Source organism: Juglans microcarpa x Juglans regia, chromosome 5S, assembly GCF_004785595.1.
Source record: "Juglans microcarpa x Juglans regia isolate MS1-56 chromosome 5S, Jm3101_v1.0, whole genome shotgun sequence".
NCBI classification, from domain to species: domain Eukaryota; kingdom Viridiplantae; phylum Streptophyta; class Magnoliopsida; order Fagales; family Juglandaceae; genus Juglans; species Juglans microcarpa x Juglans regia.
Window position 1 is genome coordinate 8,979,862 of NC_054603.1, and position 14,392 is coordinate 8,994,253.

General features: G+C 37.1%; 1 protein-coding gene across 1 annotated transcript; it reads right to left on the reverse strand.

Moving 5' to 3' along the window:
- Positions 1-1,170: 1,170 nt before the first annotated feature.
- Positions 1,171-13,954, reverse strand: LOC121268093 (cation-chloride cotransporter 1-like). The gene is made up of 13 exons (XM_041172221.1): positions 13,461-13,954; positions 12,315-12,464; positions 12,150-12,228; positions 11,570-11,661; positions 10,215-10,329; positions 9,248-9,348; positions 9,007-9,068; positions 7,978-8,202; positions 6,401-6,515; positions 5,662-5,856; positions 3,408-3,808; positions 2,704-2,865; positions 1,171-2,462 (listed from the first exon to the last, which is right to left on the reverse strand). The coding sequence occupies exons 1-13, from the start codon at positions 13,631-13,633 to the stop codon at positions 1,372-1,374; spliced, it is 2,961 nt and encodes a 986-aa protein (XP_041028155.1). The 5' UTR covers positions 13,634-13,954; the 3' UTR covers positions 1,171-1,371.
- Positions 13,955-14,392: the final 438 nt, after the last annotated feature.

Consider the following 14,392-nt stretch of genomic DNA (forward strand, 5'->3'; position numbering starts at 1 on the left):
AGGAAGAAAACAGTACACGGCAGAAAGGGAATTAATCCCTCCCCCAAAACGACGCCGTCCGTCCCTCTCAAGCTGCTCGTGGGCCGGGCTTCATCTTGGCTGCAAAGGGGCTGGGCCTAAAGCCCGGTTATCACAGAGAGAGAGAGAGAGAGAGAGAGAGAAATAAACACAAGTCCAATCAATATAAACAATCCCATAGAAGGGATATAATATGATCGCGCGAAGCTGTGATTTTAACCTCCATGATTACTATTCTTAAGAGATTTATAATTAATCATTCTAAAATAGTGTCATGTACACATGACTTGCAAAGGAAAAAAAGCAATGAAAAAGAAATCAAGAATTTTCAAGAGAAATAATTAGAATTAAATTAAGGAGAGTGTGAACCCGGGGATCGATACATAAAACCAATTGATCAGGAGCTGGAATAATGACCCCTTGTGAAACTAAAGTCACAAGAGTACTGCATGCACAATCAATCAGAGGACATTGACTGAGGTGAGAGATCAGTTACCCCCGGTCGAGCGATCAACTTTTCACGTATGAGCGAGGTAAATACATTTATAATTACTCTTAAATATTCAATTGATCAGCGAGAAAGATATCAGATGGAGGTTTATTATGATCTTTAATTTTCTGCCGGCCGCCTGCAAGCAAATGAAAGCTCAAAGCCCGAAACAATCATACATTTGAATCTTTGATGACAGGGATCGATGAGTAATGACAGCTGAAAGCAAAGTTTTACGTGTATTATATATATATATATATATATATATATATATATATATGGTATTCAAAAAATACGAGATGTAGGCGTGCCAGTTAATAATAATAATAATATACTATTGGTTACGGCCCGTTTCATAATAATAATAATCGTTGTTCATACACCGTCTTCATCTCTCGCGTTTGAAACCTCTCTTCAAACTTAACCCTGCTAGCTCTTCTCATTGCTGTTGATCTGGAGAGGGGAGGATCAGGTAGAAGCCCCTCCTTCCCCCTGCCGGGTACTCCTTAATTGCCTAGTTCTTCTCCATATCAAACTTGGCATATGAGAGAGAGTGAGAGAGAGAGAATCATCCATGCTCCATTAAAATGCATGGTATCCATTACTTATTAAAAAAAACAAAAATGCATGGTGTCCATGTATCTTGCATAAAATCATCGATATATCTTAAAGTTTCAAGAAAGAAAGTCTCAATCTCACCTCATTAACCCAAAAAAGTACAAATTTGATGTTAGGAGTCTAAACTATGTATTTATAAACTCCCCCCAAAAGGACTGATTCCAAAATTTCTAGATTAGTCAATGAAAGAACAAATGCCGCTTTTAGCAAGAAAGACGGGCAAAAGAAATAGAAATGCATTCCACTTACGTGAATAGAGTTACAACATCTCTACGGTATCCTCTTACCATCAAAAGCCTGGGGACATTCTCCACCAACAAATCCATGTACTCCATGTAGAAATATGCTGGGTGGTTCACTGGAGGTGGTGGTAAGCTCACAAGCACAACTGCAGCCATTCTCGAGTATCTCAGTATTGTTGAATTCAGCTTCAGAGTCGTGTAAAGAAACTTTTCCACCTGCTGCTCATTCACAACAACCGGCTTTCCATCAGCCATCAGTGGCGTTCTTTCTCTCTCAGCTGCTGCCTTCATCTCTGTTAAGTATCTAGCAATCCGGTGCTGTGCACCTGTAAATGCCTCCAATGATTCATCTTGCTGAGAGCCACCCTCTACTTGTCGATCCCATGATTTCATTGTTATAACAATCACTTCAGCTTGCATCCGAAGATCATACAGAAACTTCTTCACATCAGTCTTGAGCCCCTCTGCATCAGAATCCTCCTCTGCTATGCAAAAGACTTGAATCTTACAACTCTCAAAGCTCTCCTTGGTAAGAAGGAGCTGAGAGAGGAGAAGCATGAGACCACCGTCTCTAACAATCCAATACAAATCTATTGTACCATATTGTCTCTGATATTCATTGGGCCATTCATCAAGACCTTTAACAATAACAACTGCCTTGTTTGCAACAATGCAGTCATTTATTATTCCAACAAAGGTAGCAGGTATTTCAGTTAAGTTTTCACGACGCCATATTTCAGGGTACCGCATCACCACAATGTTTGGTTTGAGATTGCCGAGGCCCATGGTTTGGACAATACCACGGAAGCCCTCAGACATACTAGGTGCTACAACTATCTCAGCTACACCTTCACAACGCTTGTAGTCGATGTAGGTACCTAGCTGCTTGCAGGCAGCCTTGGCATCTTCGGCAAGTTCATGATAGTCTCCATCTAGAATGGAGAAAAAGATAGACATTCCCCGTCCCTTTTTCTTCATGCAGTTTGCAAAGTCAGCAAGTTTTGGATGGCAAGGTACATTTTCTGGCAGTTTCCCCCAAGGCCTGCAGAACACCAGGGGGATAGGATACCAATTCTTTGGGTGCACTTGGCTCGCTGCAAATATATTGTAAGAGTTCAACAACAAATGAAAATGCATGATACATACAAGGACCGAGAAGCACACTCATGCAGAACAAACATATGTGAATGCATGATACATATACAGACCAAGGAGTGCAAGCCCCATCCAATTTTATAGCAAACAGCACACAGTATCTCCATCATGCAGTCAGATATGGAGAACATTAATCAAGAGTAATAAGACTTGGTATAATCTTTTCAGAAGCATACGCACCTCCTAGTGATCGAAGACTGCGAAGAGCTAGCTGGAAATATGCACTCTTGAAACCATCACCCCAGTCCCCAGCCTTTCCTTTAATGCTCACATAATAATATATTAGGCTTGCAAGGGCTAGAGCCACTATGGTAAATGACCATGAGATTAAGAACATTATCACTGCATGAAAAACAAAAAAACAGCACATAAATATGATCAGTGGGTATCATACATGCACTGGCTACACACATGCACAGAAACACACGCAATGCAAAATTTTCCCTGGAGAAGCTATTCTCTTAAATGCACCTAAGTTAAAAATATGACAAAATAGGTTTGAACTTCCTATGGCATTTTTAAGCATTGTATTCCTCAAACATGCAAATTTATCTAACATTTTTAAGCCCACAATTCCCCAAGAAATTCTACACTTCATCCGATCCCTTCAATAAATAGACATGAGATAATGTTTCTGAAAGCATCTGCTGCAAATAACGGAACATATTTGGCAAATAGGAATATTAAAGTGAAGGAGATCCCACCCCAACCTCAACAACATAATTTACAATGAGAATGTCGAAGGCTCAACAGCTAGCACCAAGGAGCTCTCTTGCCAATGCTTTCACTGGACTTTTTTGGCTTGCCAAAACCTCATTTATAAACAATGCAGTGATAATTGGAAAAAAAAAAATAAGAATAATATATGTGACAAGGAAACACACCTATACAAAGTGATGCTCCAAGAAGAGAGAGGCTCCAGTGGTGAAATTTCCACCGAGGACGCCAGCTGGGAGCATCTAGAAGATCCAGAAGGAAGCAAGATAAGTTCACACCCGCATAACACAGAAGAAAAAACATAGTGACAGTTGGTGTGATAAGATCCAGGTTCCCAATTACGACACACCCAATACAGATGAACGCAGTAAAGAGGGTAGCAATGTGAGGCTCACTGCCATCTGCAACCTTGAAGTAATTAAGAATAGGAAGGATTTCATCATTGGCTATTGCTGCAAGAAGGCGCGGGGCACCTGTCAGGCTCTGAAGAGCAGCTCCTAATGTTGAAAGAATGATTCCAATGTAAATGATGGCCGGAAAAGGCCAAGCAACTGTTGCTGTAAGTAGCCTGCAGAATAATTCCATTTCAGCTTTCAGGCACTCAAAGTAGTTTATTACCTGACTAATATTCATCAGAATATTTTCTTTTAAGCGTACACATTGACAAATTGGTACCATAACCTGAATAAATACTGCTAGTGTATAAACTCAATGACATTCTTTGTGGCATCACATTCCTGAAGACAGATTATTCTACAATGTTGCAAAGATTATTCTTCAAAGATGACTATCTAATCTTCGACAAACTATCTTCCAGTTAGTTCTTGTATTCTTCATAAACTATGTCAATTTAAAAATTTTAAACCTGACAGTTTCTATCAACTCAAAAAATGTTGAGAGCAATGACGGAGAAAAGCTGAAATGCTTGGTAAGCAAAAAAATTCTGTAACCTTTTAGGATTCTTGAAAAACTTCGAGATGTGTACTGAATGGAGTTGTGAAAGTGAGTAGGTAGAATGAAAAGTTTTATACACAAAACTTTTATGGAGTTTTTTTTTTTTTTTTTTTTTTTTTTTTTTTGTATTTTATATTGGGTTTGCAAAAGTTGAAAGGTAAAATTGAAAAGCTCAAAAAAATGTTGCGAGATGCATTTTTTCGGATTTTTGTGAATGATTAGATTAAATATTTTTTTTGAAAGATGAAAAATTGTTTTGGCATTTAAAAGATAATTGGATTGGAAGTGAAGAGTTTTTCTTAGAATCCCTGAAGTTTTTTTCAAAGAAAACATACCGCAGAAGATATGTAGAAGAACTTTTCCAAAACCTCCTTGCCAAAAATTCCAAAGATAAGAAAGGGTCAAAACCTTAAAGAAACCAATAGAAAATAATAAATAATGAATTAAAAACAAAAGGGTTCTAAAGAGAAGAAGTGACATGCTAATAAGCTTTTCTCCTTTTACAAAAAAATAAAAAAAAAAAAAAAACGACGGGCTCCAAGTAGTAAGCCTTCCCACCTTATCATTTTCATCCAACTTGATCCCAAGACTTCACTTCTTCTCATGGATGTCAAACTCTGGCATGGCATTAAAGCAAGTCACCCCCTTGAAACTGCTCTTTTTTTACCCTCCTTTTATTTTCCTAGTTCCTTTAATGTGCTTTTCATCAATTAAAATTTGCACAAAATAGAGTGACCATCTCTTTCCACAACAACCAATATGGTTGTCCACTGCACTCAGGTGCATTCAAGAATGTTCAATTCTTCGTACAAACCCCCCCGCCCACCAACACATGCAAGAGCACTGTAAAAATCAGTATGGTTGGGTGATGTAATGGACGAGTATTTGCCCTTTGGTTATAGAATTCTCATTAAAAGTTCTCAGCAGCAGTTTGTTTACATATTTCCCATCCAATTATGAAGTAAAAGGGTCTCAAGCTGAGGCCAAATTATGGGTAAAAAGGATGATACTGCTGGCCAAGATTTTAAAAAGCTACTAATTCAGAAATTTAGAACTTCAAAATTCTCTAGCTCATCCTTAAAAATACTCCTCATCTTTCATTGCAGTTTCTTCTTTCCCTTAGAAACACCTACAGAATTGTACCCATGACCTATTCACTTGGTGCATATTGGAACAAGATGCCAACTGGCTTCATTTCTGTTCACTTTTAAGTTCTTAACCAGTTAATACATGAAATATAAAGACGGATGGCCTCGGATGGTATGGGCCTTATAAATTGCCCATAACTGAATACAAACTAGTGCTGAAATTAAATGAAGTTTTATTACAAATCAAACACTAGCGTTGAAAATAAGAAGAAAATATGCAAAATATGTAACTATTGGTATGAGATGAGTGAAAATCTAGAATCAGAGGGTACAAAAGAAACGTGTAAGTAATGAAAACAACTTAAAAGGAACATAATACCTGTCCGCCAATAGCTTCTTTCTGGTTGCAAGGGCTCCAAATAACAACACAGAAACTAGATACATTGCAGTAGTTGTTAAAGTTGCAGCCAATGTCCCAATGGGAATTGAACGCTGCGTATCTTTCAGTGAAGCTGATCGATTTGAACCTGCCATAATTCCCGTTACAGCAGGGAAGAAAAGACCGACCAATCCACTGAAAAAAGTAAGAAAATAAATATTGTTAGAAAAACCAACAACTATTGGAGCTATTCAATTAACAATGAAAGATAAAAATGGGGCTGCACAACATATTTGGTCACTTAGCATTAAGGGCAGCTTTTGGTGGAAAGGAGTCAAATACATCAGATTATTTGCATTACTACTACAGTTCTTAAGATCTATGAAAATATCCCACCTCAACACAGCCATTATTTTTATTTTTGATAAATACCTCAACAAAGTAATAATTTTGAGAGAATAAATTCAAATGATGACGTGCGACCTTGCCCAGGCATATTAAGTGACATGTAGGTAATTGCAAACAGAGATGAGCCATTGAATCATTCAGTCATGATTAGAGATACATAATCGGGAGGCCCCACAATCAACCAAACCCTAGAGCTAAGAAAATACTAAATTGATCTTGTTGAAATAGCATCAGATTCCTAAACAATATAATCCACACACCAGACATATGTCTCATAACATTGACTCAAGATTCAATTATAAAACCACAAAAAAGTAGTTTTATGGCTTACTGGAAATTCCAGTATACACTTCCTTCAGGATCAGGAACACCAGCATCATTAGTATTCTGATAACCTGGACTCCAATTTTCTTTGAAAGTTTCCAAACTCAAGCCCGTGACTCCAACTGTACCAAATATTGCCAGAGAATATCATTTATCTGATCCCGCTACTGAATAAATTCAAGAAAAGGTAAAAGGATGATACAAGCACAAGCAGGCAAATATATAATAAACAGCAAAAGTGAAGGCTACAAATGTCAAAAGGTATCATAATACTTAAAACATAGACACATACTTGTAACTTATACAACCCACAACCAAGTTCACCTAATCTGATCAGCAAGAACATCTGCCTATAAAGTAACTGGTTTTTGCATCATCGAGATGCAATGGATAACCACCAATGTGAAGAGATAGAACAAATAATATATCACTGGCTGGTTGGGTGAGTTAGTGCTTGCAAATCTGCTCCACCCAACTCAACCCAATCTGACTCAACATGTCAGCTTCCAATACACAATGGCTTGATAGTTAGAAGACCTTTTTTTTTATTGTCACCGGGTGTCCGAGAACAAAGTCACAACTAATCTCGGGGGTGCACAGGCCCTTGGCAAGGAGTTTCCGGCAAGTACACCTCGGGCTTGATAGTCAGAACTCTTTTCATTTCAGATGTGTGTGGGATCCAAAGCCAATAAATGAGGAAAGGAAAAGAAATTAGACAGCCCAAACCAATCTGCAAGTTGGCTTCAAACTCCAGCTCAGCTCGATGACCACCAGAAGATTCGGTTCAGCTCAGAAGGGCACTCACTTCCAAACCCTGTCAGCCAGAAGGCAGAAATAGGTGATGTTTTCTGAGCCAATAGGGTCAGTGAACACCCCTACCTACACCATACCTCCCCAAGGGTCCAAAGTGCGCCAAGTGGACAATCAAATCCGATAAAAACTTCCACAGCATAGTTAATATTGTGAAAAATAACCAAGAATAAACATGCAACTTATGATATGATCATTAGGGTACAAAGAAATAGCCCATGGTTTCTTTTTCAATAGAAAGAGACTGCTGAAAAGAGAAATCAGGAAAAGTAGTCAGACAATCTTGACCCAAAAGGCAACTAAGCCAGAAGGCACCTCAAAAGCAAGAGTGGGGACAATGTTAATGCTAATAACTCTGAGATATCAGGTGTCTCAAGTCTCCAAAATAGAGAAGAGTATCAGTGTAAGAACTCCACAATGATATCTTTTTTTTTTTTCCACAATGACATCTAATCTCTCAGATTTGAATAGGTGATGTCTTCAAACTGACACACCAAGGAGGAGGCATGACAAAGGATTCTCCCCCAAATTTGTATCTACTGCGGGTCCAAAAAGGACCAACAAGATCAAGACACTTGATAAAATTCGACCAAAAGGTTCTTTGGCATGCCTATTGATGATTTCAACGTAAGAACTGATAGCATTACCATCATGTTTGCAAGTCTTATTTTGCAATAAGCCGCATAGTGTAATGCTAAATAAGTTCACATAGGAAGGGAGAGAGAGAGAGAGAGAGGTCATCCGCAAATCATGAAAATTTAAAAATACACTTACTCGCAGGTTTATCCTTCCTTGCCAAAAAGATCCCAATGAATATGCAGAACAGCGAGAACAGAACAGGTATAAGGAAAGCAGGTGCAACCCGATTGATGATTTTCACACCACCAAATACAATAAAGCATAGGATGATAGTCACAACAATCCCATAAATTTGCAGATCGTGTGAACTTGGACTTTCTACTCGCTCAATTGCTGTGACATTAACGTTTGTGATGGTTTCTGCATGGACAACATGAAAAAATATATAAACAAATTAATACAAGATGCACTTTTTAATATCACTGCATGGCATGCTTGGCTTATCAGTATCAAGTATCAACTACCAAAAACAACTGTTAACAATTCCACTATAACGAGTGTTAATGTCATAAAAAGCAAACAAATGCATATATAGAATAAGCTCCACAAAGGTATTTGTGCATAAGGGGCTAAAAAATGTGGTGGATGTGTTCTTGCCCCCCCCCCCCTTTGTTTATTTATTATTATTATTATTATTAAACATGCGGAGAATGGAAGGAAGTATTAAAAGTGAAAGATCTTTGGTATCATAATTCAACAAGGTCAAAGTTCTGGAACGACCTGAAAGGCACAACCGTTTACATGGTAAACAATCTTTCCATCTGTCAAGGAGAACAAACAGTGGACTCATAATTATCCCATACCAAGCTGGACCTATGCATGCCGATATACAGCAACGTTGGCATCATGCCACAACGTCAGAGTTTGCAATGACAGTACTATTACCACACAGCTGTAGTTGCTAAAAATGTATATAGACCAAAGCACTCAAAAGTATCATTGATCAACAATTGGTTTGAAGTCAAAGGCTCAAGAATACTATCTTTTTTTTCAATTAAAAATAGAGTTTTATTTAATCAAGAACTAGTCATAGCCCAAGTACACAGGAAGTATACAACTCAGAACACCTAGTTACAGTTAGGAGCTAGAGATGGATACTAGGAAGCTCACGAATATTATCTACAAAAAGATACTGAAAATTTGCAGCAAAATCTCAGTGGTAACCTCTAAAAATCCCAGCAGCAGGCACAGCTTTCAGAAAGGTTTCAACAGCTCCCAACACATACCTAGAACCACAAGCAAATGAAAGCACAAAGTCAACGACTAAACTGTATTAATAAAATAGGCACAGCGATCAAAAGTAGAACAATTATTGCATGCCCAAACTCCATTCTTCTCAAGGATATCAACTGTCAACCATATATATCATGGTGTTATCAGATCTAAGTTCATAGAATACACTCACAGAGCTCCAGCAACTGCATTGCCAAGGAAAAAACATAGTCCAATGCTAACTCCAACTTCTGGACCAAGGGCACGACCAATGAGATAGTAAGGTCCCCCACCCTAAAAGCAAAGTAAAAAAACTAAGATCACTTGGCATTAATTTGAACGTGACCTATCTGGTGAAAGTGAAAAATAACCTATAAAACACAGTTAAAAATGTGAAGCAAGTGAGTTCTCATTCCCGAGATATATTATCTTATGAACCATGCAATAAACAATATAATAAGTAATACACCTGAACTATAAGCTAGGAATTATAAGCCAAAAGCCTGTGCAATATACCCGGAAACACATCTAGAAAATGTTAATCGAGCTCAGCCGGCTTCCTCAAAATAGGATACTCATCCCAACAAGCAAGGAACTGAGCTTTAGAAAGCCGTTGCGCTTTAGCACATCCATTGTATTAGTCTGCGCTTAGCTTATCTAAGCCAGGTTTTATCTGCAATACGCAGTACCAATATGAATTGAAGAATCCCACTATAAACTATTCAATAAATGCGATTTTTCCTTTCTCACAAACGTCGTAATGATCTTTGAACAAAATGACATCTCCTCTCCCATATATGAGAGTTGGAAGGTCAAGTTACGAGTTTACTCCCACATGAGCATGAGTTGTATCTAATGGTAGTAAATAGAAAAAATTCCAAATTCCCTCATAACTTAAGAAATAACGAACTATCCCAATTTATTCCTCACTCACACATAATAACATGTTAACAGCCAATAAGTTAGTCATGGAGAAGCCCTTGTGGACAATTATTCTCCAACACTGGCATCCAAAAGATAATAAAGAGCTTTCTATAGCATGATTAATAAATATAATTGGAAGAGCTAGCCATTTTTTCTTCTTTCATGATTTATAGTCATCAATCCAACTGCAATAAGACACAAGCAAAGCTAATAGGTTGCTTGCAAACAATTTCTACCTTCATTGCCCCATTAGTGGCAATAGCACTCAGTGATATTCCAGTCAGAAAAGTGCACAAACCACAGAAAGATACCAGCAACAGTGACTCGCCTATGCCAGCCATACCAACGATCCTGCAATTATAAAAGAAATCACTACGTGTAGTTGGCCTAACGAGAAAAGGCAACAAATTAAATTCAGATGTTTACAAACGATACAGTAAAGATATACAGCTGAATCCATATCCAGGAAAAGATAAGTCATATAGAGCATTCCAAGTTACATATTATGTATCTAAGGAGAGGGGGAGAGAGAGAGAGAGAGAGAGAGAGAGAGATGTAAGGACATCGTAATATATCATCTCTAACATCTTTTTCTCTTCTTTTTTCCTTTCTTGTCAAACAAAAGGCTGAAAACAATCAGGTAGGTTGCCCTCTACCTATTTACGAACCAAAAAACTCTGTTCTCAAGCCAGTATGTAGAGCACACCTAGTAAAGTCCTTACATGGCATAATTTGATTTAGAAGATAGATTTAAAAATTGAATCTTACAAATCAAATCTTACCATTTAAGTGATGTGGATGGTATGCTTTACACACCAGCTTGAGAATAGAATAACTCTTAACTTGAACAAAAAGGGTATCTATACTTTCTAAACAAAGAACAGGAACTTCATAGGGAATCCACCACATCTTATCTACCTCTTGATTTCTTAATCCCATGGAGTAAAATAAGCTGAAGAATTCTAAAAAGATGCCAACTTCCCAATCGCAGTCAGCCCTGAAATTAATGCTCCACTGAAGAAAACCACCCAAAATATCCAATAACTCAGCCACCGAGGCCTCCTAGTCACACGCAATCCTATATATAGCAGGAAATGCACTTGAAGGGTCCTATCTCCACACCAAATACCATGCCAGCATCTAATTCAGAAGTCATCCCCTCAAACATCTAACGTGTCGAGAAAATGCCCCCTATCCCCTTCTATGTTCTTACGATTTTTTTTGTTAAGTAATGTTCTAATGAATTTTCATATTCAGTACATTGATATTGTGAACAGTCATAAGTTGTGCATTAAAAAAAAAAAGTGACCCATCATTTCCTTTCCAAGGAGTTGCATTTTCAATTAGTTTCACCCACACTTGCTGGGAAATAGAAATGAAAATGCACTAAATTAGGTTTAGCTCAATATATACGTACATATAATTTGTGAAGAAACTGTTCTTACAGAAATTCCGGCAACATTGCTTATCTTAAATTAGAAATAGCATTGGCAATTGAGAATGATTATACTCTCAACTTATAATTCCCTTTACACAACCTAAATTACAATGCAATTAGGGCATAAGAAACATCAGGTAATACGAGAGTCACCATGAAAATCGGATGTAGTAGATAATTCCCAGTATGTTCTGCAAGCAGGGGACAAATACACCCATCAGGGTACCCAGTTTGAGATCAGCACGCTGCATACAGATGCAAATCAAAAGACAAAAAAGCATCAGAACAATAGTACAGTGCAGTACCAAAAGTCAAGGAACCCAAGATCAATGTGATACAATATTCACAACTAAATTCAATTTTCAAGCAAAACAATTGCAACATATGGCAAAACAAATATCCATTCAGTTCACACATAAATTCAATCTTTAGAAACAATTTGCATTGAGTTTCACTCACCAAACAAGGCTCTACTAAATTAAATCAAGAAAGACCAATCATTTACCTATATCATACTTTCTTAGTTTAACACCACAAGAAGAACCTCAAGGATGTTCTCAACTTCTATTGGTTAGAAGAATAAAACGTGTTTTTTTTAATTTGTAAATTATTAAGCTGCTATTTGAAACCATCAAATGAACAAACCATTTCTGTCAAAACAAAGCACACCCCAACAAACAGAAGAATAACTTGTGCAAGCAAACAGTAAACTGCTCAACAAAACAACATATACCTTTGGCTGCCCATTGGTAATAGCGACATCCTCACCATCTCTAGGACTTGAGGGTGCTGGAATTGGCTCCCCTGTCATACTGGAATATATAAACTTAATCTTAACATTATTGAACAAAGTGATCGAGTAAATTCAGAAACAATAGGGAAAAGCACAGTGATAGACCTCCGAAGACCGAGGATATTGACAAGAGAATCAAAACCAAACAATTCTAGTTTTGACTCTCCCTGGGGTCCATTGGCTTGCCCATGTGTCGGCAAAGACCCTTCTTTCAAATCTGTATTCATGGTTGCCTCAGTCCCTGCTTTGATTTTTCTGCCACAAACAGATAAAAGAGATTGGGCAATTCTTAGGTAAAATTTGGCACTCTTAAGTTCTTTGAGTTCTCTTTTGTCAAAATGTAGATAAAAAATCAGACTTTATTACTTAATAGATCTAGGTCATATAATAAAGAGGACTTCTACTTTATAAGCAGGTGTGGAGAATACAATTTTTATTGACATGGCAGGATTTAATTTCTAAGAGATTTGAATTTTAAATTTCTCTTCCAAATAGAGTTTTGCCATGTCAACAGCATGGAAAGTGTGCTTTACACACTGGCTTACCAAATATAATTTTTCTAAATATGTAATGGGTATTCTCCTTGTATGTTTGGGAGTTAAAAATTACAGATGGATGAATGGAAAGAAAAGAAACTTGTGACTTGAAAATAATAATTTGTTTCCGTGTTTTAATAAAGAGGAATAAAAATGGAGTTTCACATCCTATAATAAAAGGGAATGAAGCATTTCAGGTCACTTCTGGGGGGAATATGTAGGAGGGATTAAGAAGATCTTCCAAAACCAAATAATGGATAGGTGAATCTGAAATGGTTGCTCCGATGCATGCAGTAAACAAAATTTGATAGATTCTATGAAAAGCCAAAAACTAATCAGAACATTACTGTTAAATAGTGAGTTCAGGTCCAAAGGTAGAACTCATACAAGTGGTTTATTTCATAAACTTCATATATACCGAATATGGCCCTGCGAAATAATATGTTTATACCAAGCGGAACCGAAACTCACTTCAGGTGTGCAGTTAAAGGAAAACTTGTATAAAGAACCAAGTTTAAGCAATAAAACAGATTCTACACATGAAGAAATAAAATTAGAATCACCAGTCCCATCACAAACGGTCAGTGACAGTTGCATAAGCTTCATTACACATTATGGAGACAACTTGCATTGTAATTCTTTTCACTCAGAATTCAAAAACATATCTAACAAATATACTCATATGGAGAGAGAGGGAGAGAGAGAGGGGTGGTACTTGAGGGAAGCTTGGCGATCAGAGAAGGTGTCAGAGGCGGGGGAGGAAGATCCAGGATCCATGGAGGACATCTCGAGCACGACGCGATCGTTGGCCACAACGGGCCGGTACTTGCGTCCGCCTATCCGACCCGGGAATTCTTCATCCACGCTCTCGATATCCCCATTGTCCATTTCCCCCCGCTTCTGCTTCTACTTCTACCTACTTCTTCTTCGGATCTAGTTAAGTCCCAATTCGATAGGATACGAACACGAACAGATCCAAAAATGAATCAGACAGAGATCTATGAGCAGGAATCCATTATCAAATTTATAGTTGATTTAATTAGTATCTCGTTGAATTCAACATAGAGATAGAAGTATTGGATTAATTGGAATTGAAAAGGAAAACCCATATACGAGTTTGTACCGCTTTTTAACTGAAGAGAAAGTACGATGACGAAGGAGAGGGAGAGGAGGAAGAAGATGGGCTCTTTCCTACGTTCGGCCTATTCAACTTTCAAAAGCGTCCAAGTTTGATATTTTTTAATAAAAAAAGGAAAATCATCAAAATTTATATAAAAAATTATTTTTTTAGCTGTGAATCTATTTTTTTTTTAAAAGGAGCTTTATCTAATATTATTTAATAAAATAAGAGTAAAGTTTACAAATAAAATGTAATAAATAATTTACAATCACCTAATGTCACATCATAAGATGATGAATAGATGATAGAAGTTAGAATGATGAATAGATTTTTTCATAAAAATAATATTACTTTAACTTTAAGCAGTATACGATCACAAAAAAAAAAAAAAAATTCATAAATTGAAGTGGCTTTATGTGAAATATTATATCTACTTTATAATATAAAAAAATTTATAATATGATGTACTATGTCAAATCACGTTAGTTAAAAATTTAATTTTATAAAATTTTTTTGTGACTAAAATA

Coding starts and splice junctions, on each gene's coding strand:
- LOC121268093 (XM_041172221.1), bottom strand. CDS start 13,633: ATGGACAATGGGGATATCGAGAGCGTGGATGAAGAATTCCCGGGTCGG. Junction 8,203..9,006: donor TGCTGCTGGGATTTTTAGAG/GTTACCACTGAG, acceptor TTGTCCATGCAG/AAACCATCACAAACGTTAAT. Junction 2,866..3,407: donor TGGAGCATCACTTTGTATAG/GTGTGTTTCCTT, acceptor TTTTTCATGCAG/TGATAATGTTCTTAATCTCA.